At 37.3% G+C, this 22,452-nt stretch overlaps 1 protein-coding gene across 10 annotated transcripts in view; it reads left to right on the top strand.

Moving 5' to 3' along the window:
* SCEL (sciellin) overlaps positions 1-22,452 on the top strand; it is a 143,240-nt gene that overhangs the window by 108,937 nt on the left and 11,851 nt on the right. For 7 of the 10 annotated variants that reach the window (XM_072622177.1, XM_072622176.1, XM_072622174.1 and 4 more), the window contains 4 exons: positions 966-1,025; positions 11,007-11,069; positions 18,581-18,673; positions 21,080-21,151. In XM_072622177.1, coding sequence (XP_072478278.1) covers positions 966-1,025; positions 11,007-11,069; positions 18,581-18,673; positions 21,080-21,151 — 288 coding nt within the window. The remainder of the gene's footprint in view (positions 1-965; positions 1,026-11,006; positions 11,070-18,580; positions 18,674-21,079; positions 21,152-22,452) is intronic. The other 3 variants (XM_072622181.1, XM_072622180.1, XM_072622178.1) reach the window with 2 other exon arrangements.

Raw genomic sequence — 22,452 nt, 5'->3', positions numbered from 1 at the left:
AATAAAAATATATTCTTTCAACAAAATGGAAAGCAACATGATTCAGTGAAAAGAACATTGTCTCTTGAATTAAGAGGACCTGGTTCAATCCCACATCAGATGTTTATTACTTATATAACTTTGGGCAAGTCCCTTAAGCTCAGCATGCCTCTATTTCTTCATCTTTACGGTTAAATAGGGGAGTTAGGCTAAGTGGCTTCTAAAGTTACTTCCTGTTATGGATACTATAATTTTCCTGAATTTTGTAGACAGATACTTGAATGAAAAAGATTTATAATATGAATAATTTTTTAAGTCTGTGTGGGTTACAAGACCCTTGCCCAAAATTTTAAATAAATTAAGAAGGCTTCTTGAAGTAAGAACAGAAAGTGTTTTATTCAGATATTGTGAGAAAGAGATGTCCCTCCTCCAGGATGGGGATAATGGAAGGAGGTAGCTTACAGAAAATAAAGTACCATCATATACTCTTAGGCAGAGAATTCCACCCCATCCCCACCCCCCATCCCGCCTCTCCATTGGCTTGAAGGCAGGCTTACAGTCTAAGGGTGAAAAATTAGACAAACCCGGGGAAATATTCACCTATCCCAACACATTTCCTTATCTAATACCTAACTAAATGCTGATGTGGCTATTCTATAACTAAAGTAAAAAGGAGGGGAGGGGGAAAAGGGGAGCTTGTAGTGTTGATGTGGCAACAGTATAACAAAGGGGAGATTTGAATAACTTCCAAGTTGTGGCTACAGTTCATAGCACTATCACAGAGAGAAGGGAGGGGAGGGGCCCTAACTGCCCACAAGCCCTGGATTCCTGGAAATCAGGGATCCAGAGAGAGGCCTTGTGGAAAAGAAATTTTATTTAGAAAATACAATATTCCCCATATTTTATTATGAGAAGTCTTCACAATGTCCTCATTTCACTCAAGTTTTATCATTGATCCAAACCATTTTTATTTTCTGCTACTAAAGGAGCCAAGACCTGGATAGATTCATTAAAGTGAATCCAACAACTTTCAGAAACAGCAAGAGGTAAGAGCATTTAATCTTGCTGCCCTCTCTCAATGATTTCCAGAGAACTGAGTAAGAATTTTTAAAGCTACTGATGTGTATTTTTTGCCAAGCAAGTAGTGTATTTTTTTTATTGGTAAATGTATTTTCTTGGTTGTTTTTTTCTTTTTCAAATCAGTATATGGCTATAACACTAGTAATGGGGCTCTTCTTTTAAAATTATGGGCCTGATGCTGGGGTTTTTTTTTTTTTTATGGTCACACATCATTTTCTCATTTGCTTATGTTTAATACCATCTGGGGTTCAGGCCCTTGTCAACAAGACAACATGCTGTTCCATTATGGGCTCAGTTTAGTTATTCTTCCTCCCACTAGAGAGACATTTTCAGACTTGGACTATATAGGAGGCAGTTATCAAGGCTGAAAAGCAAAATTAATTAAGACTCATCTGAAGAAAAGATTTTTGGAAGATGCTGTATCTAATCATGAGGTACTTCAGAGCCCAGGGGTACTACTGAAATGAACGATGTAAGCAAAAATTGTATATTTCATACAGTTGTCTGCCCTTTGTTGTTTTCTGTGGCATCCTTCACCCCAAAGTGCTTTATTAACACAAATAAAATGCATTAACATGAACTCCATAGCATTTCAAAATTGCTTTGTGGTAGTGGGAAATGCTGTTATAACAAATCTCTTGCTGGAAATTGTATTCCCAGGATCTAGGGATGACACAAAATTGGCTAATGAGCAGTGAATTAGCACTGAGTATCACATGCTCATAAAGTTAGAGTTAGAAGGTACCCTAAAGGGTTTCTGGTACCTCCTTTTATAGATAAGGAAACTGAGATTTAGAGATTGTGATGATGCAGGCAGTATAGAGCAGAACTATGATTCGAATATAGATCGTCTGACTCCAAAACCAGGTTTTGAACCCAATTGGGGTTGGAAGAGGGAGTCACAGATATGCTGCCTGATCATAGAATATCAGAGCTGGAAGAGATCTTAGAAAACAGCTAGTCCAACCTAAAACTGAGGAATCTGAGGTCACACAAGTAATAAGTGGCTTGACTGGATTTCAATACACATCTGGGAAAGACCTTAATTTAGAAAGGCCAAGGTTATCCACTGGATTCCTGACCATCACTAATTACATTGACTTTTGTCTGGCCTCTGAACTTCTGATGACTCTGGAGGACAGACTAAGGCTGATGGTTTTGGACAGCGCTGCCTCCTTAAATCCAATTCACTGGCCAATTAAGACATCACCTTGGAATGTCATTGGTCCTCTTTGAGAGCAAAGGATCAACAATGAGAGCAACAGCCTTTGGATTCTTGTCTTCAAGTCTGGTACTCTTTTTATTGTGACACCAGCGAGTACTAGAGTGGTATCTGATCAATCAATCAGTCAACATGTGCCTTTTAAGAGCCCATCATGTGCCAGGCACAGTGCTACGCACCAGGGATACAAAGACAGAAATGCATCATGAATATTGAATTATCAAGGATGGTACTGATGAGGTTTATGGTGAAGGGGACCCCAAAATACCGGACGGTCCGGGTCGTGCTCGAAATGAATTCGACTCAAGCCTTCTTAAAGCCAAAGAAAACAAAGTTTATTAAGGATTCGCCTAATTGGGTTGCCTCTTAAGGAGCCTAAGCACTTGTAACGCTTGTATTCACAAGCGGGCCAGACACAATCCCAGCTAGACAGAGTCTGAGCCGGATTGCATCTGAGCACCTTCATGGAGGCAAGGTGGGACTTAAATACAGAAAAGAGTATAGGAGGGATCTTGGGGGTGGTCTGGTGGTCCAGGGTGATGGGAGGAGGGGTTTAGGAAGGGTCTTGAGGAGAAGTCCAAGGAGGGTTAAAGGCTGGAAACAGCTGGAGGCTATCAGGAGATATCAGACTAGGGAGGGTTTGGGTGGGAAGCAGGTGGGGCAATCCAGAGATCTTGATAGGGGCAGTATGGGTATGGGGTTGATGGGATCAAGGGTGGGGAGTGCAACAGAGACCTGAAATGATAATGAAAAGCCCATGGGCTTCCTGAGACTGCTGAAACAAATGGGAAGATTAGATTTGAGTAAGAAAGGCCAGATTAAGTGGGAAGATTCAAGGGGAGCTCAAGGAGGCTCCCAGAGTCTGAACCTCATCAGTACCAAGATATGAGATGAAATGGAAGAGTGTGATAAAAAAGTGAAAGAAAAGTGAAAAAGTCATCAGGGATTTTGGATAAATGTTCTAGAGTCTTGTGTAGGATAGTAGTAGTTCATCAGGAGAGAGTGGTATAATCAGTTGGTATAAACTGCAAAGCAAGAAAGATAGCTGAGTGACTGGAGAGAATAAATTTCTAGAAGTGGCTAAGGTCATGTGAAGGAAGATGCAATCTGCATCCAGAGAAATAACTGATTAATAGAAAGATGTATAGAATGAGTTTACATATGTGTGTATGTTTATATTTGTGTCTAATGGTAGCCATCTCTAGGGTGGGGAAGAAGGAAGGGAAGAAAAAATAGAAGTGGCAGTTAAAAGAAAGAAGAATGCCAGTTCTTTGCTCTATTTATTGCAGGGCATGAATGGAATGGCCAGCATTGTGGAGTGTGTGGAGGGATGTTCAGTTAGCATGGAAAGTAGAAGGTGCAAAAGAAGTGGAAGTGGAAGACTGGGAATGGGAGCAGGGCAGGAGTTTGGTCACTAAACATGGGTTCCAAAGACAGAATGGAAGAGTCTAAAAGAAGACACTATAGATCAACTAATGAAAGATGAGCTGAGTTGTATGTGGATGGAAGTAATAACTAATAGTAATAACTAGCATTTATATGATATTTTAAGATTAGGAAAGCAATTTACAAACTTCTCATTTTATCCTCATAACAACTCTTGGAAGTACGTGCTATTATTATCATCATTCATAGATGAGGAAACTGAGACAGACAGTGGTTAACTGACTTGCCCAGGGTCACAGAGCTAGAAAGTGGCTGAGGCTGAATTTGAACAGAGACCTTGACCTAGCTACTGCACTCTGAAGCTGGGACAGCACCGGGCCCCTGCCTAAGGGCTCTTCTGGGAAGTCCTGGCTTAAGAGTGATTATCAATAGTGACTGTTGCTATTTCCCTCCCAGCCTGAAGTCTTTCCTTTTCTTTGCCTCATTAAAGGGGCCATGCCCTGGCTACTTCTTAAGCAGGCCTATTCAATCTCACCCTACGTGAATACCTGCATAGACCTTGGCCTACAGGGGCCAAGGTCTCCCAGTGCATCCTGGGTTATCTCCAGTCATCCTGATGAATATCTGGTCACTGGATTCAGATGGCTCTGAAGGAGAAGTGAGGCTGGTGACCTTGCACAGCTCTCCCTCACTCAAAACAAAGTCAAGAGCAAGTCATGTCATTATTTCTCAGATGGCATGGTCTTCTTTGGCAATGAAGGATGAACATAACACAAACAGCATTCTATCTAGCATACCACCTAGCTACCTAAGAAAGATAACAAGAGGGAGGAAAGCATTTTCACCTAGGCTGGGGATTCTGGATGACAGGAAGAGGAACTGGGACAAATTTTCCAAAGATGTTAAGTCCTGGGTAGATAGAGTTATTTACTGGAGAAACTTGTAATATTAACCAGTCCCAAGTATCGAGTTAGGATGTTTTGTTAATGGAGTGCATTTAAAAGCTTTATTCCTCAGATATATTTCCTTCTGTTTGATGCGACTCAAGCTCTCCCATTGAATTTCTTTAGTAAAAATAATGTATTACTTTTAGATATAGTGTGGATTTCAGCAGTGCATTATAAAATTTCTATAACAAGAAATTTTTTGTGTGTGTGAAAACTACTGTAAATGGCAGCTATCAGTGAAATAATTGAGTTATGTTTATTCAAAAGTTGATGATTTTGTTTCAGAATGACCCCAATTCAGCCTTATATCTGAGTGCCTTCAGTAGTGTACCACATTCAGATACAAACCAGTCAATTTCTTCAATAAATAATCTTGGAATAAATAGAAAAAAACCATGAATTCTGGAGTGATCTATTTGGAAGAGAGATTGCTTCACTTCATTCTATGATTTTTATTGTTTAGTACATCCGCCCATAACATTTGAAGTGGAATTGCAGAAAAGGACAATGTTGAAGGGTCACAGTCAGCTTTAGTGGCAATGGCTTCCCCTTACAATCTTATTTAATGTGATGCATAGATTGATGGCTTCAGAGGAGTACCGCAGCAAAGCTGAGTTCTCTTTAGGACACTGGTGACATTTTCAGCTGTAGTTCACTTAGGGACTGAATCAAATTCCAGTTGTCACTCTGCCTGCAAGCAGACATTCCTGCACTCCTTCTAGGAACTCAGCAACCTGAACAAATGCATATTTATGGGGAAATTTCACTGATACAGTGAGAAAATACTTCACTCTTAACAGGCATATTTTCAAATTTCCATGAACCAACACTAAAAGGAGAAAATCAATTACTGGTAGTTCATAAGCTATTGTTAGCTTAACTGTAGAAGCTGTTTCTGAATGAAGACTTTGATTCATCTGTTGACATTTAGAATTATAAAAGATAACCTTTGTCAGAGATAGAAAATGATGTCCTTACCCAATTATAATATCATGCTTGTGTCATGAAAGATTGCACCTCAGCCCCCAACTACTTTAATCATTAAAAAATGTTAAATGGATGGTATAATCATAGGAGCATTGATTTAGAGCTGAAAAGAACATTCTGACCATCCACTTATCTCACTTTGTTTTCTAAATAAGGAAACTGAAGTCCAGGGAGGTTTTATGATGAGTGAGGCTAATGACGTTGCACAGCTTTGCCTCATTTAAATCCAATTCATGCACAAATCACGATTCCATTGGTCCTCTTCTAGAGCAAATGATCACCACCACCAACAGTAACATGGCAGAGCAAGCATTTGAACACGCTAAATGCTCTGATTTATTAGCATAGCCACCACTCTTATCCAGATCCTCACTGCCTTTTCTCAATGAGATGTCCTCCCACCCTTCTGAAACCCCTTCCCCAGCACAAACACATAAAAGAAATGCATTCCTTCTAAACCCACTGACACCAAAATGTAGGGCTCTGGACTGGACCTTTGATTTCACTTGATAACCGTGAACTCCCAAATGTAGAAACATCCTTTACCAACACGCATTACACCTTTTCTGAAGCTTATAGTCATAGAAATTGCCGAAAGTGCTTAAATATTCAATGGCTTGCCCAGGGTCATGTAGCCAGAATGTGTCAGAGCTGGGACTGTGAGCCTAGGTTTTTCTGGTTTGAGGGCCAGCTGTCTACTATGCTGTACCTAGTAGAATTCTGTGAAAGCAAAAGCAAAACTTAGTATGAATATGCAGGTTAATAGATTTAGATGCAGAAGGGGTTTTAGAGGCTCTCTAGTCTCACCCCATCATTTTATCCATAAAAGAACTGAGGTTGAGAAAATTCAAGATGACTTGCCCAAGGTTACACGGGGAATAAGTGAAGAGCTGGGATTTTAACCCAGGTCCTCCGACTGTCAATCTGACCCTCTTTCTACTATACCATACCACTTCTAAGTGTCATCAAGTCCTACCCTCTCATTTTACAAATGAGGAAACTGAGGCCCAATGCACTAAAATTAATTGCTTAACATCATATAGGTATTAGGTGGAAGAGAGAGTTTGAACCAAGTCTTCTGATGTCCAGAGCATGTAAAACTGAAATACGTGTAACTATAAGAAACTTTGGATTTGGTTTTCTGTGACAATTATTCTTGTTTCTGCAAGTAGCCACAAAAATAAAAACCTGTTGCACCTGAGTCAGATTTCATAAACCATGAGGACTCGAGCCTGATGATCTTGGTTTGTTCTTCTTGTGTCTTCTGTCCTCTGTGCTTGCATAGGCCTATGTCAATATAGAACACTAATTTCTTTAATGTCAAAGCTTTAATTCTCTCGTGTTTAAAAAAATGCCCTGAAAAATAAACATAAATGTTCCCTTTTTCTCACAACATAATTGAAAGAATTCTACAAATGATCTCATTGTGGTTTCTATAACCCTTTCAGAGTGACAAAGACTCCTATTCAATCAAAGGCTTCATGCCCAGGATTTAATTTTTGGCATAAATTGAGGATGCATAGTAAATCTTTTGTACTGTCACTCTGTAATCTGGTAAATGTATTCCATGCTGAACAATGAGCAGTTAAAGTAAGTTATGTTGAGGCAAATATATTGCTGCTTTATAAATGTATTACTTCCCACACATGACTAAATGGGATGCCATATAGTGCAATGACATCCTTAACTCTGTACCAAAGGCTCTCCTCTCTTTCTACCCATGTGACCTTGGGAAAAAGTTGATTAATTTCTCTGGGCCTCAGTTTCCTTTTCTATAAAATGACACAGGTTCTCAATATATTATGCTATGCTTTCTCTCTCTCCCTATCCCCTTCTCCATTTCTTTCTCCCTGCTCCCTCTCCCCCTCTTTTCTTCACCTGGGACTCCATGTCTTAAGCAGGTAGAACTATAGCAGCCTCTTATGGAGCATGATACCAGTACTGATTGACTCCAGAGCTAAATTGCTTTGCTTTTCCTATCTGGTCCAGTGCTGGATTTAATGTAGCTACCTGATTGGCTTAACCTACTGCCATTCAGGACTCCAGCCCCTAGTGAAAGGGAGTATAGGGTGCACTTCTTTTCTCCATTTTTGAAAGCTGCCTTTAAGATTCCATTTTCCAACTGAAATATGTGGTGCTTACTTTTTCCAAAGTGTTTCTCATGATCTACAGAGGCCAAGGATGTGACCATATCACTGAAATAAATTCCAAATGTTTACAAGAATAAGAAATAGTTAGGTCTACTGTAATCCTTCTTTTATACAGCTTTCCACACATGCTCTTGTTTGCTAGGCAACATTTGGATGGGCTTTTCTAAAAATCTATTTTTGGTGCTTTAAATCACAGCTCTTCCCATCTTATACCTTGGTGCAAAAGACATGATGTAAATTATGTAGACTTAATTAGATGAGGAAAATTTATTTTTGCACTCCAAGTAACTAGGAAAATTTATGAGCAGTGTAGGCTGCTTGGATTGGATTATTAAAGCTAGTTGTTGACATCAAGAATGTCCTTGATTTGTTTCCTTCGCTCATTGTGTCTTTTTTTCCCCTTCTCTTATACTGGTCATATAGTTTTGCTTTGTTTTGTTTCCTTTAGATTCAGGTCACAAAGTCTACCATGTTTGATAAAATAAATGAAGTTCTATTAGACCATTGGTAGAAGGGTCTACTGAACCTTTTTAATTGTTCCTGGTCCTATTTTTGTGAAACTCTATTAGGAAGGAAAGGTATAATCTCATTTTTGCATCACTCTCTCTTGATTACTGAGGGATGGGTGGTCTCCATGTAGCTGGTATGTTTTTCTTCCCTCTCACTCCAGTCCCTTTTGATGATTTATTTCACTATCTGTCAACATCTGTACTGGAGAGTGAGAAGGGAAAGAGAAAAGAAAGGAAGCCTTGATTGTTTCATTGGAGGAATGCATGGCACTAAACTAAATGTTCCAAACTATTTAGAGGAAGCTGAGGACTGTCATTGTTGCACTGATTATGTTTTTTTTCCTCTGGCATATTATCTTAAAGATAGCTTGTTATGGTTTCTGTATATTCAAATGTACACAACTCAACTAGAAAGAACTCTAGATGTTGAGTCAAGAAAACTGTATTTTTGTAATAGCTTTCACACTTACAGGGAGATGTGATTTGGGGCAATTCACCTCAACTCTCTGAACTTCAGTTTCCTCGTCCGTAAGGATGGGGTAATATACAAATTGTCTATGCTAATAGGTTGTTATAAGGAAAACGCTGTAAAACTCTCAAACGCATAGAACTGTGAATTGTTATTATAACTCCTATGAATGGAAGCTTAATTTGGACATTGGAGATTTAGAATTAATACTACTAGATTTTTCCCTGATCAGAATTGGGATACTAATTTTTCATTGTTTTTGTATGTGTGCATGCATATGTACATGTTAACTTCTGTCAACATAAGCAAGAAAATTCCATTAAACATTCCCAAATATGTGTTTAATATATATACATAATTAATTAATCAATGCAACCTATATCAAGCATATCTAAACACCAGAGTCAAGCCTAGGGCCATTAGAAGAAAGATAGTAGCCTGAGAAGAAATGGAATTTCTAAACACTAGAGATAATTCCAGAGATATTAGAGAATTCAGAGACAGCAATAGAGACTGGTCCTTCTGCAAATGATGATTTACTGTAACCCTACAGCCCTGAATTCCTAGGACACACAAATTACTATTAATGATAGCTAAAATTTACATAGCACTTTAAGATCTGCAATATATTTTGCATATATTATCTAGCTGTAGATATATGGGTACTTACTAATGCAGCAGTTTACCTTGCTGCCTCATAGACTCTGTTTTTCCCCATCAAGATTGGTGTTAATAGTTGTCTATCAACAGAATGACCCAGTATTTGATGTAGAGCATTGGTTCAGTTTCTCCATTTACTCTTTATCAGACTTTGATTCAAATTTTAAATGGACTCTTTATGTTTCAGGCAATGTAAATTCTAATGGAAATTTCTGATCTGATCCTTGAATGTTACCTTACCTGGCTATTTCCTTTATGCCCCATTCCTCCTGATTAAATTGCAGTCTCTCCCTCTTCCCCCAAATCAATAGCTTCATGTCTGGTAATCTGAATTTTAAGGCTACATATATGCTATTTATTTTACTACGAACTCTTATCTTTTGCCTCATAGACATTACCAGAGGTACCCTACCTCCACCCCAACCCTGCATTGAACCTTCCCTTGTAACAAAGGAAAAACAGCTAAAACCAACCAATTTCATGAACATTTCTGGCATCATACCTAACACCATCCCCATGGTCTCCCTTCTCCATATGGAGAAGATTGTTATATATTGTATTATTGGTTCTTCAGTCATTATAATTACAAAGCATTTGACTTTCCTTTAATATTCTTTTCATTTGCATTTTTGGTTTTTTCCTATTTTTAATTTATGAAATAAAAGAAGCATTTCCATAACATACTCTGCACAATTTTCTATTCCTTTCAAATGTACAACAAAATTATCATGTCAATTTTTTTTTTCTTCCCCCCATCCTGGAGATGGCTGCCATTAGACACAAATAGGGGTGTGTGTGTGTGTGTGTGTGTGTGTGTGTGTGTGTTTGTAAAATTATTCTATAAATACATCTATTTATCAGTACTTCCTCTAGAGACAGCATCTTTATTCATACGTCCTTTATAGTTAATTAGAGTATTTAATTTATAAAAGACAAAATAATTTATTCACTCAAAGTCATTCTTAAAACAATATTGCTGTCAGTGTATACAGGGTTCATCTTTCTCTTCTAAGTTCATTCTGAATGGATTCATGCAGGTCTTCCCATGTTTCTCTGAATTTTTCGTATGCATAATTTGTTTCCACGAAACTATTAAGTCCATTACGTCCATATGTGGAAAGGTCATTGCTGTGGTGGATAGAGAGCTGATTACAAGTTCCACATCTGACACATTCTGGCAATGCATCTCTGGGCAAATCAGTTGTCCTCTAACTACTCTGGACAACTCTCTAAGGATATGAGATGCAGAGAAGATGCTGACCTGTATTGATAGAAGTTATTTCACCCAGGAATTCCCTGTACTAATGAAAACAGAGTCCAAGTGCTATCCCTATACCTACATTCATAATGAGTTTGTCCAGTTACTCTTGCACTGAGGTGAAGGAAGGGATGGACAAGAAAGGTTAAAGAAGTTGGGCAGAAATATGTGTTTATTTGAAACAATTTGAAGCTAATTCCAGGACTGCATCCTGTTTTGGAAAGTTTTTTTTTTCTTCCTTCAGACCAGAGTAACAAATAGTGCCAGTTACTCCCTGTGTGACCTTTGGTTCAAAAGACCATCTTCTTGTAATTCAAAGATGAATCTAATATAGTATGAACTTATTTTTATTCCCATAGAGACCAGGACCTTGACAATCACATTGAAGTAAATTCTAATGGATATAACAAGAAGACTCAAGGGTAAGGCCAAGTATAATTTCCCCCTTATTCTTTATAAATTCCATATATGAGCACATTAAATCAAATTTATTTTTTACTTACCCTTTTATAAGAATTTCAGGAGAACTGAATTTGTATCAAAGATTTAACAGTGGAAGGGATTTTATTTTAAGGATAAGAAAGCTGAGTCTCAGAGGGGTTCAGTGATTTGCCCAGCATCAAACAGTTCTGACATTTAAGTGTCAGTGCTGGAATTTTAGACTTCGAATTGAATACTCTTTCAACTGTGCTGAGCTGCAGCCAAGGTAATGTGAGTTAGAATTAAATGTTTAGGAAGGGACACTTCAAATCAAGTCTTGAAGGAATGAAAAAAGCATTATTAAGTGCTTAGTATGTGCCAAACATTGTGCTAAATGTTGGGGATACAAGTAGAAAAAACCCAGATAGTTCCTGTTCTCAAGGAGTTCATACTTCATTGGAGGACACAGAACATAAATCGTTCATCTAAGATTTTGGAGGGGGAGGGAGGCTGGAGAGAGGGAGGGATCCTTCATGGTTGATACATAAATGGAAACAGCTTAAAAGAAAATTTCAATTTTGGTTGAATTTGTGACTCAGGACCCTTCAGCTTACTGTAAAAGGCATCGTGCAAATTGACTGTATTTGGGATACTACACTCTTAGGCTGTGAAGGTTTATTTTTACATACCACAGCTTGATGGGTTTGTAGCAGTGGCAGAAAGCACTATAAGATCCACCTTTCAGATTCCTTGCCCTATTCCATGAATCCGTAACAGCAACAAAACAATACACAATTTCCGATATTCTTTAGGACTCTGGGATATTGTTGTGGTAAAATTCCTGAACCTTGTTTGCCTCCACATGAAGGATTAGTGCAGATTATATAGTTGGTGGGTTTAACAGACAGTTTAAATTAGGGAGGAATTAATTACTTGTCAGTGCCATAGCAACTGTGAGTGCCACCTGGTACCAGATAAAATAAAATAAGACATCCCAAAAAATGCAACAGCCTTCTAGCCCTCCCCCAACTCAATCTTCTTCTTGGTCATTGAAATTATGTTTAGGCAAAGGATTTATAGATTAGGGAATATGTATACATCATAACAAAAGAATGAGGAAAGGAATGGAAACCTCTGTCTTACAAAGTTTACAGTCTTCCTGGGCCCAATAGCCCTTCCCATCACCACCATGCAGTGGGAAAAAAAACATTGAATTTGGGATCGTAGGACCTGAATTCAAATCCTCACCTCTGGCAAGTCATTCATTTGTAAAATGAAGTAATTGTAGTTGATAGTCTCTAAAGTGTCTTCCAGTCCCAGATTTATCATCCTATATTCCTTCCTTTTCTAATTTCAATTCCTTCCTCCTTTTCCCCCAAACCCTCAGGAAGAACATTCAATTAGTGGGATTTTTTTTTTTTTTATGGCTGGGAGAAGAAAAACCTGCCTTTATGATTGCTTCCTCAGTAAACTCTGTCTTGGGGACTCAGTAGAGGGAGTGATAATAGGGGCAGCTTTACACGTAGGTGGAACATGTCTGCTTATATAGTGCAATTTTTAATGGGTACTAAGAAGACTCTCCCAACTCCCAGCCTCCTTATCTCCCAGCTTCTCAGAGTGCCTGGAATTATGTCATTGGAGGTTATTTCCTTTGGATGAAGCTTTGGGCTCTGAACATTCACATGTTGAAATACAAATACCTAAAGGAGGCTAACACAAAAACCTTTATCAGACATTAACACCCAATCTGCGGATTATTTTTTCATATCAATTTTTAATCAAAGCTAGAAGATATTTTGAGTATGAGACATAGAAACCTTAAGAGGATGTTGGATCTCAGGGTAGAAAGAGAAATCCAAGACATAGAACCCAGTCTAGGAAAAACAAGTCAAGGTGGAGTATAGCTTTGAGTTAGTCTTACATCAAAGGTTTACTCATTTCCACCTCTCCTTTATTCCCTTGTTTTAGTCTCTATCCCTGTGAAAAAAGAATGATAACCATAGCTTATATGTATATAGTGTACTTTGGAGTTTATAAAATATTTTACATATGTAAACTCATGCGATCTAAATGAATGTCTGTCAATAGTAGAAGCATTTTTCTTCACATTTTATAGATGAGGAAACATGCTCAGAAACAGTGAGAGGTTCGTCCAAAGTCACACAAAAAGTCATAAGAAGTGGTAGAGCTAGACCATGAAACTACGTCTTCTGACTCCAAATCCAGAGGTTCTACCCACTATACCATCCAACATTTCAAACAATCAAAGCAAAGAAAGGTAGAAGATGGTTGCAAAGAATGAGATCACTTATGCATGGATGTTTCTCATTTAATAATTACTTGTTCTTACAGAGACCTTGACAGTCTCATAGATGTAAACCCCAATACACACAATAAGGCAAAGGAGTGAATTTTAAGGCAATCTTTGATTCCTCCTGCAAAAGACAAAATTAAAAGATACAGATGCTTGCCTATTTAACTCATACTAGAGATTTCCTTTCAGTAAATAGGCAATCAGCAAGTAAGGTAGGAGAATATGTTTTCAGTACTTCAGAAAAGCGATATGTATGTTGGTATATATGGGTACTATCTCCATCAATACAGATCACAGCCTCTCCATTGTCCTTAGGAGTCACTGTTGGAAAAAAATCATCATTTTGTGGTCAGCCAACAAGTAACTAGACTGGTCCTTGGCCCATAGTCATAGATACCATTGTCACGGTCGTATCTGAAGTTCTTCCAGCTTAGAGAGTCTGCCAGAGTTTGTGCTCTGTTGGCACAATTTTTGATAAGCATATTGTCATGCCATTGTGAGTCATTGGAGTAAGACTTGATTAGATGAAATAATAATAATTGTTGTTGTTTAGTCATTTCAGTTATGGGGTTTTCTTGGCCTTTAAAGATACTGGAGAAGTTTGCCATTTTCTTCTCTAGCCCATTTTACAGATGAGGAAACTGAGGCAAACAGGGTTAAATGACTTGCCCAGGATCACACAGATACTAAGCATCTGAGGTCAAATTTGAATTCAGGAAGATTAGTCTTCCAGCCATAGTACTCTTTCCACTATGCCACATCTCTGCCCAAAACGGAAATAATAACATTTATTTTACTTTAAGGGTATGAAGTGCTTTCCTCAGAACAACCCTCTGAGGCTGATAATGAATGTATCATTATCTCCATTTTAAGGATAAGGAAACTGAGGCTCAGTTAAGTAACTTTCCTACAGTCACATAGGTAGCAGAGGCTGATCCAAAGCCCAAGTCTTCTGGCTCTACTACTCCAAAATAAATCAAGCAACTGCCTCAGACTGCGCTACTAAACTGAAATATTAATCTGCACTGCAGGAGACAGTGGATTGTACTGGAAAGTGAATTCCAAATTAAAGTCAGTCCCTGATGCTTACTCACTATGGCGCTGTGAGCAAGTCATTCAACTTCACTGTGTCCAATTCTCCTCATCTCTAAAACAGAGACAATCACATGTGCTCTATATGTTGTTGTATTTTGTATGCATGTGTATGTGTGATTGCTACAGGAATAGCTTTTTGTAACCCAGAGAAGTTCAATAATTCATGAAATGTTCTTAGATCGCAAATAATTATGTAATCTATCAGTAAGTCTGCTAGCATGTTTTAAGTGACTTCTATGTGTAGGGCACTATGCCAAGAGCTGGAGATAAAAGAAAGTGGGGGAAAAAAAACAGTCCCTGCAAATTCTGTGCAACTACATACAAACAAGATATAAACAGGTTAACTTATTGGTGGAAGGGTGAGGAATGGTTGTCTCATAGAGAAGGCACTGATAATTAAAAGGACTGGGAAAGGCTTCCTACAGAAGGTGAGACATGAAGGAAGCCAGAGAATCTCAGAAGCAGAGATGAGGAAGGAGAGCAAAACAGACATGGAGGACAACCAAGGAAAACTTTCAGATTCAGAGGATGGAGTAGCAAGGAGACAGATGTCTCTGGATCATGGAGTAAGGAAAGTCAGTGTGAGAAGCCTGGAAAGGTAGGAAGGGACCCAGTTCAAAAATATGTAGGACTGAATATCAAATTTGATGCATTAGGAATTGCTTTAAATCTACTTTCACAAATAAAAAACCTCTTCTAAAGTTATATGATCACTGACCTATTTTGAATGATCAGAGAGAAAATATTCCATAGAGATGTTATCAGCTTTAAAGGCTAAGGAAAGTAGTTCAGCCATATAAGGATTTCATGCAGTATAACTATGATGGAAACCTCTTACATTTTGTGAAATTAATGAGATATATAATGGGGGAGATAAGGAAGTCATTTTGACAACTCTTTGAGGGCCTGACTGTATAATTTTCAAAGAGCGTTTACTTTGCCTACGGACCACAGGATATGACCACCCACCATGCATTCAAAGGCTTAATATTCAATAGAGTTCTGGAGATTTAAGATACCATATTTGGATTTAAGCCACATAGAGTTACTATTTATGAAATCAAAATAACACCATTTGGTGGAATTTATAGAGGCAGGTTTTAGCTCAATCTAGCAAAGAAGGGAGAGAGGCACCATGTGAAAAGAGAGCTGGATTGAAGTCAGAGATGTGAGAACTATCCCTACTCTGTCTCATTACATGACTGACCTTAGGCAAGTCTCTTAATCTCATCCCCTCATTGGCCAGCTGCAGAGTTAGACTGGATGGTCTTTAAATTCCCTTTCAACTCTAAATATATCAACCTATAATTCTATGAACTGAGTTCAAATCTTGTCTCTGCTACTTACTACCTGTTCACCTTGGCAAGTCACTTAACTTTTCTGGGCCTCAGTTTTCTCACATGCAAAAGCAATGGGTTTAACTTTTGTTCAGTTGTCTGACTTTTTGTGACCTCATTTGGGGTTTTCTTGGCAAAGATACTGTAGTGATTTGCCATTTCTTTCTTCAGCTCATTTTATAGATGAGGATACTGAGGCAAAGAAGGTTAAGTGACTTGCCCATCGTCACATAGATAGTATGTCTGAGGTCAGATTTGAACTCTGGAAGATAAGTCTTCCTGATTCCAAGCTCAGTGCTCTACTCACTGCACTACCTAGCTGCCATTATGGGTTTTAACAAGATGACCTCCAAGGTCCCTTCTAACTCTAAATCTGTGACCCTATGATTCTATGAATCTCCAACAAACAAATCTTTCCAATAATGAAATGGGCTAGTTCCCAGTCCCTAGAGGAATTAAAGTAGATATTGGATTACCACCTAAGGGTAATGTGGTAGAGAATCCATAACCTGTGGCAAATTAGACTAAATGAGGAACTGCTGCCCTTTTCTGATTCCCACTTAATGCTGGTGCCTTCCCTTTGTTGGTTATCTCCAGTATATATTCTATTGTGGCTTATTGTCATTAGTGATTTGACCCTGAGCTCCTGCTACAACATAAACAAATACATACCAAAAAAAATATTTCTTTTTCAATGCCTCCCTAGTGCCACTAGGATAAGATGAAAAATCCTCAGCCTGGAATTTAAAGACCCTTGCCATTTGATTCCCACCTACTTTCACAGGCTTCTTGTTTCATATTGCTACCCACCAAGCTGCCTGTTCCATTCAAATGGGTATGCTGACTCTTCTCCAAGCAACTTCTCTGTATTTACACAAGTAGTTCTCAGTGTCTAAAATCTGCCCCTTCCTCTGCACTGCTTTGTAGACTTCCTACAAATCAGGTACATGATCAGGTACATAAATCCTTTCCTAGTCCACCCAGTCGTTATCACTCTCTCCCTTTTGAACGGATTTTGTATTATGTTGTATCTCCCCCTGTACATATTGTATCCATTAAGTAGAAGATAAAATGCATTGGTTTTTTTTCTTCATATCCCTAGTGCCTTGCCAAGAGTAGGGGATACTGATGTTTAATAATAAATGCCTATCAAATTGAATTGAAAGAATATAATTAATTATACTTATTTTCCCTATCACATTCAAAACACAATTGGGTGATGGGGTTTGGGTTGAGAGGCCTATCTAAAGGTTGCCCTTTTGTAGATTTAAAAATTAGAAAAAAAAAAAAGAATGACTAGCATAGATTTTTTAAAACTGTTATGAAAATCATTTTTTTTGTCATGCTATTGTAGGAAATCCCACTGTAGACATGACATTTAAATGATGTGGTTTAAAATAGGTTTCTCTGCTTTGAAATGTATCAAGGCAGATTTAATAATTGGTAATCTTTAGCAACAAAGCCAAATGTATCTTTAGACTTTGTTCTTTAAAGCCTGCTTTTAGTCTAGTATATGTTTATTTAACAGTGGCAAGCATTTGACCATTTATAGAAAATTCCTAACACTGTTGAATGCATGAAATTAAATTTCCTGAAATGGAATGGATCTTGCAACTGTGTTAGACTAATAAGCCAACTAATTTTATCTTTTTGGCCAGCTAGGTAGTGTGGCGGATAGAATGCTTGGCCTGGAGTCTGGGAGAATCATCTTTCTGAGTTCAAATCTGGCCTTAAGACACATACTAGCTATGTGACTCTGGGCAAGTCACTTAAGCCTGTTTGCCTCAGTTTTCTCATCTGTAAAATAGGCTGGAGAAGGAAATGGCAAACCACTCCAATATCTTTGCCAAAAAAGCCCCAAATTGGGTCACAAGAAGTCAGACATGACTGAAAAATGTCTCAATAACAACAGCATTTTATTTTCTCATAATTTAAAGGTCATTCTTATAGAGGTATATGCATATGTTCATGTAGTAACTTTCTTAAGACAAAAAATAAATGCCACCTTAATTTCAGAGAAATCTTGACTATGGGCATCTCTTCTTTTGGAGCCATACAGTAATTAAAGGTAAAGCCTATCTGGAAATGATAAATGCTGATAAAGATCTAAGCTCATTTCTTTGTTTTCTCTAATCTTTTTTTTATCAGAGTTTAGCTAGCCTTGAGAAGGAAGAACTAAGACTTTGAACTCTTCTTAGATTAATAATTTTCTGAGATACCCAGAAATAAAACTAAATATTCCTCAACCCCATTAAGCCTGCTGGTATTTTTAGAGAAACAAAAAATGTAGGTCTAAGTTCTACAGGCATAAAAACATTGATCTTAATTTATAATAAGATGGAAGATGAAGATTCTCAGAAGAAGTCTTTGGATCATTTTCTTGAAATTGATTGACTGTTGTAAGACATCATACATTGGCAGCTTTCTAAAATGTCACAACTTGGGGGAGTGAAGCCATCACAGAAACCAACTTCAGACTTTTCATTCTTGATAAAGACGCAGTTTGGGAATGTAGCTGACACTTTTAGAATAGCCTATCTGGAAAGATAATGGTTGTATCCAAGTGCAATAACATGGAACAAGGCGAAAAAGAGTGCGTAGTTTCTGGGAGGGTCTTTCTGTAGTTAAACAGCCAAGTCTAGCAAGGTTTCATTGTATTGCTAATAACATTTTTGTTTGCATTATTAAGGAAGAAAGAAAAAACAACCAACCTTCAAGGGTATTTGGTTTTTAAATGTCTTTGTGTCTACTTTTTTTTTTTTTTAAGGCTGGAGGAACATACCAGGGCATCTACCAACTCCCAGAACAACCAGTCCAGCATAAACACAGCCTATTCTCAGGAAACCAGGACATCTGCCAGGTAAGCTAGGTATTTTAAGGCATTAAACTAAACAGCTTCCCTCCCTTCTTTTTTTTTAAACCAACCTGCATATTGCTTTTTCCCTTGCAGAAATTTGCCACTTTATCAATGTGAGGTTTTTTGTGCATAAAATCTTTCAGAAAAGTAACAGGATTAACAGTTTGGACATTGGTATGATGAGACAGTGATAGAGACCTCAAAATCCAAAAGATCTGCCTCTGACACAGTATATATATGTGACCATGAATAGACCACTTATCTTAAGGTTCTAGTCCACTCTAAGACTGTAAGTTGCCATTCAAGGGCTGATCTGCTGTGCTGGAGGAAGTTTCTACACTGGGAGTTCTCTTTTCTGAAGAAATTACTAACTGGTACCCCTGCCTCAGGGCTCTTCTGGACCTTCACAGCTTTAGAGTGATTATTAATAGTAACTGTTGCTGGTTCCCACCCAGACTGATGTCTTTATTTTTCTTGACCTCATCAAAGGGGCCATGCCCTCGTTACTTCTTAAACAGGCCTTTTCAATGAATGGGTGTTGCCTCACCCTAAGTGAGTTCCTGCAAAGATCTTGGCCTAAAGGCCAAGGTCTCCCATTGCATCCTGGGTCATCTCCAGTCATCCTGATGAATATCTGGTCACTGGATTCAGATGGCTCAGGAGGAGAAGTGAGGTTGGTGACCTACACAGCCCTCCTTCACTCAAAACAAAGTCAAGTGCAAGTCATGTCATCATTTCTCTGATGGCATGGTTTTCTTTGGCAATGAAGGACAAACACAAAACCAACTGGTAAAAAACATATTATTATAATAGGAAAGTGTAAAAAGTTAAATTTCTATATTGCTACAAAAGGGTCATATTTATTTGATAATTGAAATATAAATATTTTGTTTACGTTACTCTGTTATGAAAAGATAACAGACAGAAGGAGAAAGACATCCTGTTGTGGTGGATAAAGAGACAGCCTTGGAGTCAGTAGGACCTTATTTATTTCAAGTCCTACCTGTACTAGCTCTTTGCTGTTGTTGCTCAGTTGAATCTGACTCCTTGTTGACCCCATTTGGAGTTTTCTTGGGAAAGATACTGGAGTGGTTTACATTTTCTTCTCCAGCCCATTTTACAAATGGGGAAACTGAGGCAAACAGGATTAAGTGAGTTGCCCATGGTCACACAGCTAATAAGTGTCTTGAGCCAGATTTGAACTCAGGAAGATGAGTCTTCTTGACTCCAGGTCTGGCACTATACATACTGCGTCACCTAGCTGTCCCTCACTGACTCTGTGACCCTGAGCAAATCACTTAACCTTTAAGTATTCCCCATACAATTATTTAAGACTGTTAGGTACAGAATAGTTGCTGATCTGTATTAGCGAAAGAAATTTCCTTGTGGGATGCTCAATAGATTTTTGAAATCATAGGTTCAGACCAAATCAAAAACAAACAAATAAAACACAAAGAATGAGAGAGAGAAATGTTGAGAGAGGAAAGCTAAGCACTCCAGTGTATGATCTTTCCATTTAAAAAGAAAGACAAAAACTCAGTTAATAATAGCTCAATTTTAAATAAAACTTTAAAGTTTGTAAAGACCTTTTCTCATATCAACTCTTGTGGTAGAAAGAAATCATGTCTCTAGAGTACTTAAAATTAGGAACCTGAATTTTGTATAAAGTATGATTGTGATATTTATCTATTCATTCAATCAATAGATTTAATGGAATACCTATAGTAATGATAATAATAATAACTAGCTTTTACATGATTCTCTAAGGTTTACCAAGTATTTTACATATATTATCACATTTGATATGTAATAGGCTAGGCACTATGCTATTTGGGAAACATGAGAGCTACAAAGAAATACAAAACAAAATTTCCTGTCTTCAAAGCACTTACAGTCTAGTAAATGATAAAAATCATCTTTTAATTATTCATAAAATCCCAGTAAATAGTACAATTTCATGAGTGTTTAATTAGTATTATCCTTTAGATTTAAAAATCTGTCAGGGTAAATTGTTATTGTGAAATATGATTAGGACAATAGAATAAAAAGGGACTTAAAAAGTGAAAGTAACTATTAATCAGATTCTCAGTGTGTTTACTCACATGCAAGACAAAAATATTCTTGAGAATAACGTTTAATTTTTTAAACATGATATTTTAGAAGTGCAACATATCGGTAGAAGTATAGAGTATGAGGAATAAAAATATTAGTAATGAATTTTTGGAGTGGTCAATTAATATAACCTTTACATTTAAATTAAAGATAGTTTAGAAGAAACAATACCTATAAATACATTATATTTTGTATTAAATTTTACTAAATAATAACTCTAATTATTCAATAGCCTGCTATTATTACTATTCTTATAAATAAACTTTAAAAATGAAGTTAAAAATCTTTGTATTTCAGCTATAATGCTCGAACCAGGTACTCAAGTCCAAAGGACAGTGTTGTGTACACACGGACATATGTGGAGAATAGGTATTGGAAAGTTATCTCAAATATTTCCCTATTTTTAAAATAATTTTGAAATCATCTATCATTAAGAGTAGAAGCTGTAATATTCAGGTATGATGCTTCTGGTACAAAAAATATTTACTGACGTTTTGAATGCTGGATGAGTAATTTTATTTTGTGTTCCGAATATTGAATTATCCTGGGAAAGGCTGATCTAGTTGAATTTTAATATCAGTACTCACACACACACACACACACACACACACACACACACACACAAGCACATACAAGAAAGGCAAGATGAGAACATGATATAGTGGCCAATCTTAGAGTTGAGAAGATCTGGGTTCAATTTTGACCTCTGACACATACCACTGGGTAGTTCACCTAAAATTTTCAAAAATTATATAAATTACAAAAATGGACAGTTCTCTGAAGTTTATGCATATATATATGTGTGCATGCATACACACTCATACATATATGTAATGTATATGTATACATACATATCTGCTACAGCAAGCTGTTGATCTGCTTTGATGGTGTGAGTTTCTACACAAGAAACTCTCTACATGAATGAAATAACAGAACCAGAAAAGGTAACAGTTTATAACACCCTATCATATATATGTTTATTTTTTAAATAGGTGTTTAAATCTCTGTGTATGTATACACACATGTACACACATGCACACACACCATTGGTATATATATCTGTATGGGGTAATAATCTTTTTCATTTATTTATTGGTATATATCTTTGAAATTCTGAGGTCCCCAAGTATCCCTCTAATAATAATTACACTTGGATTAGGAGTTTCCAGATGGTATTAATTGCTTGCGGTGTTGGGTGCAACAAAAACTGCTTCCAACAGTTTCTCTATTAGAACTCCAGAGTTCGGGTGATATAATAAAGTGACAAATTGAAGAGACATATGTAGTACACGTATTGATTACAGCCTGCTGTTTAAAAGTAGTTTCAAAGAGGAAATCCTCTCTTTTTGGCTCTTGGCTGTGGATCACAAGAAAGGGTATGCTATAAGGATTTTCTAGAATGACTCTCCTTAGGACCAAATATCAGTGAAGTGTGACATAGCACTTTTTTCATATATGACTATATCTCATATGTGTATATATACACATATGTGTTTGTATGCATGTATATATGTACACCCACATATATATAAAATAAGCTCACCTAAATAGTTACCTGAGTGATTCCAGCTACTTTTAATTGAAAAGATAAAAAATTTCATATTAAATTTCAAAATAACAAGTAGGTAAATGTGCAAGAAATTAAAGAACAATTAAATAGGTCTAAAGTA

This window comes from Notamacropus eugenii, chromosome 6 (assembly GCF_028372415.1).
Source record: "Notamacropus eugenii isolate mMacEug1 chromosome 6, mMacEug1.pri_v2, whole genome shotgun sequence".
Classification (NCBI taxonomy): domain Eukaryota; kingdom Metazoa; phylum Chordata; class Mammalia; order Diprotodontia; family Macropodidae; genus Notamacropus; species Notamacropus eugenii.
Note: the sequence above shows the minus strand (reverse complement) of the source record. Positions and strands in the feature narration are given on the sequence as shown.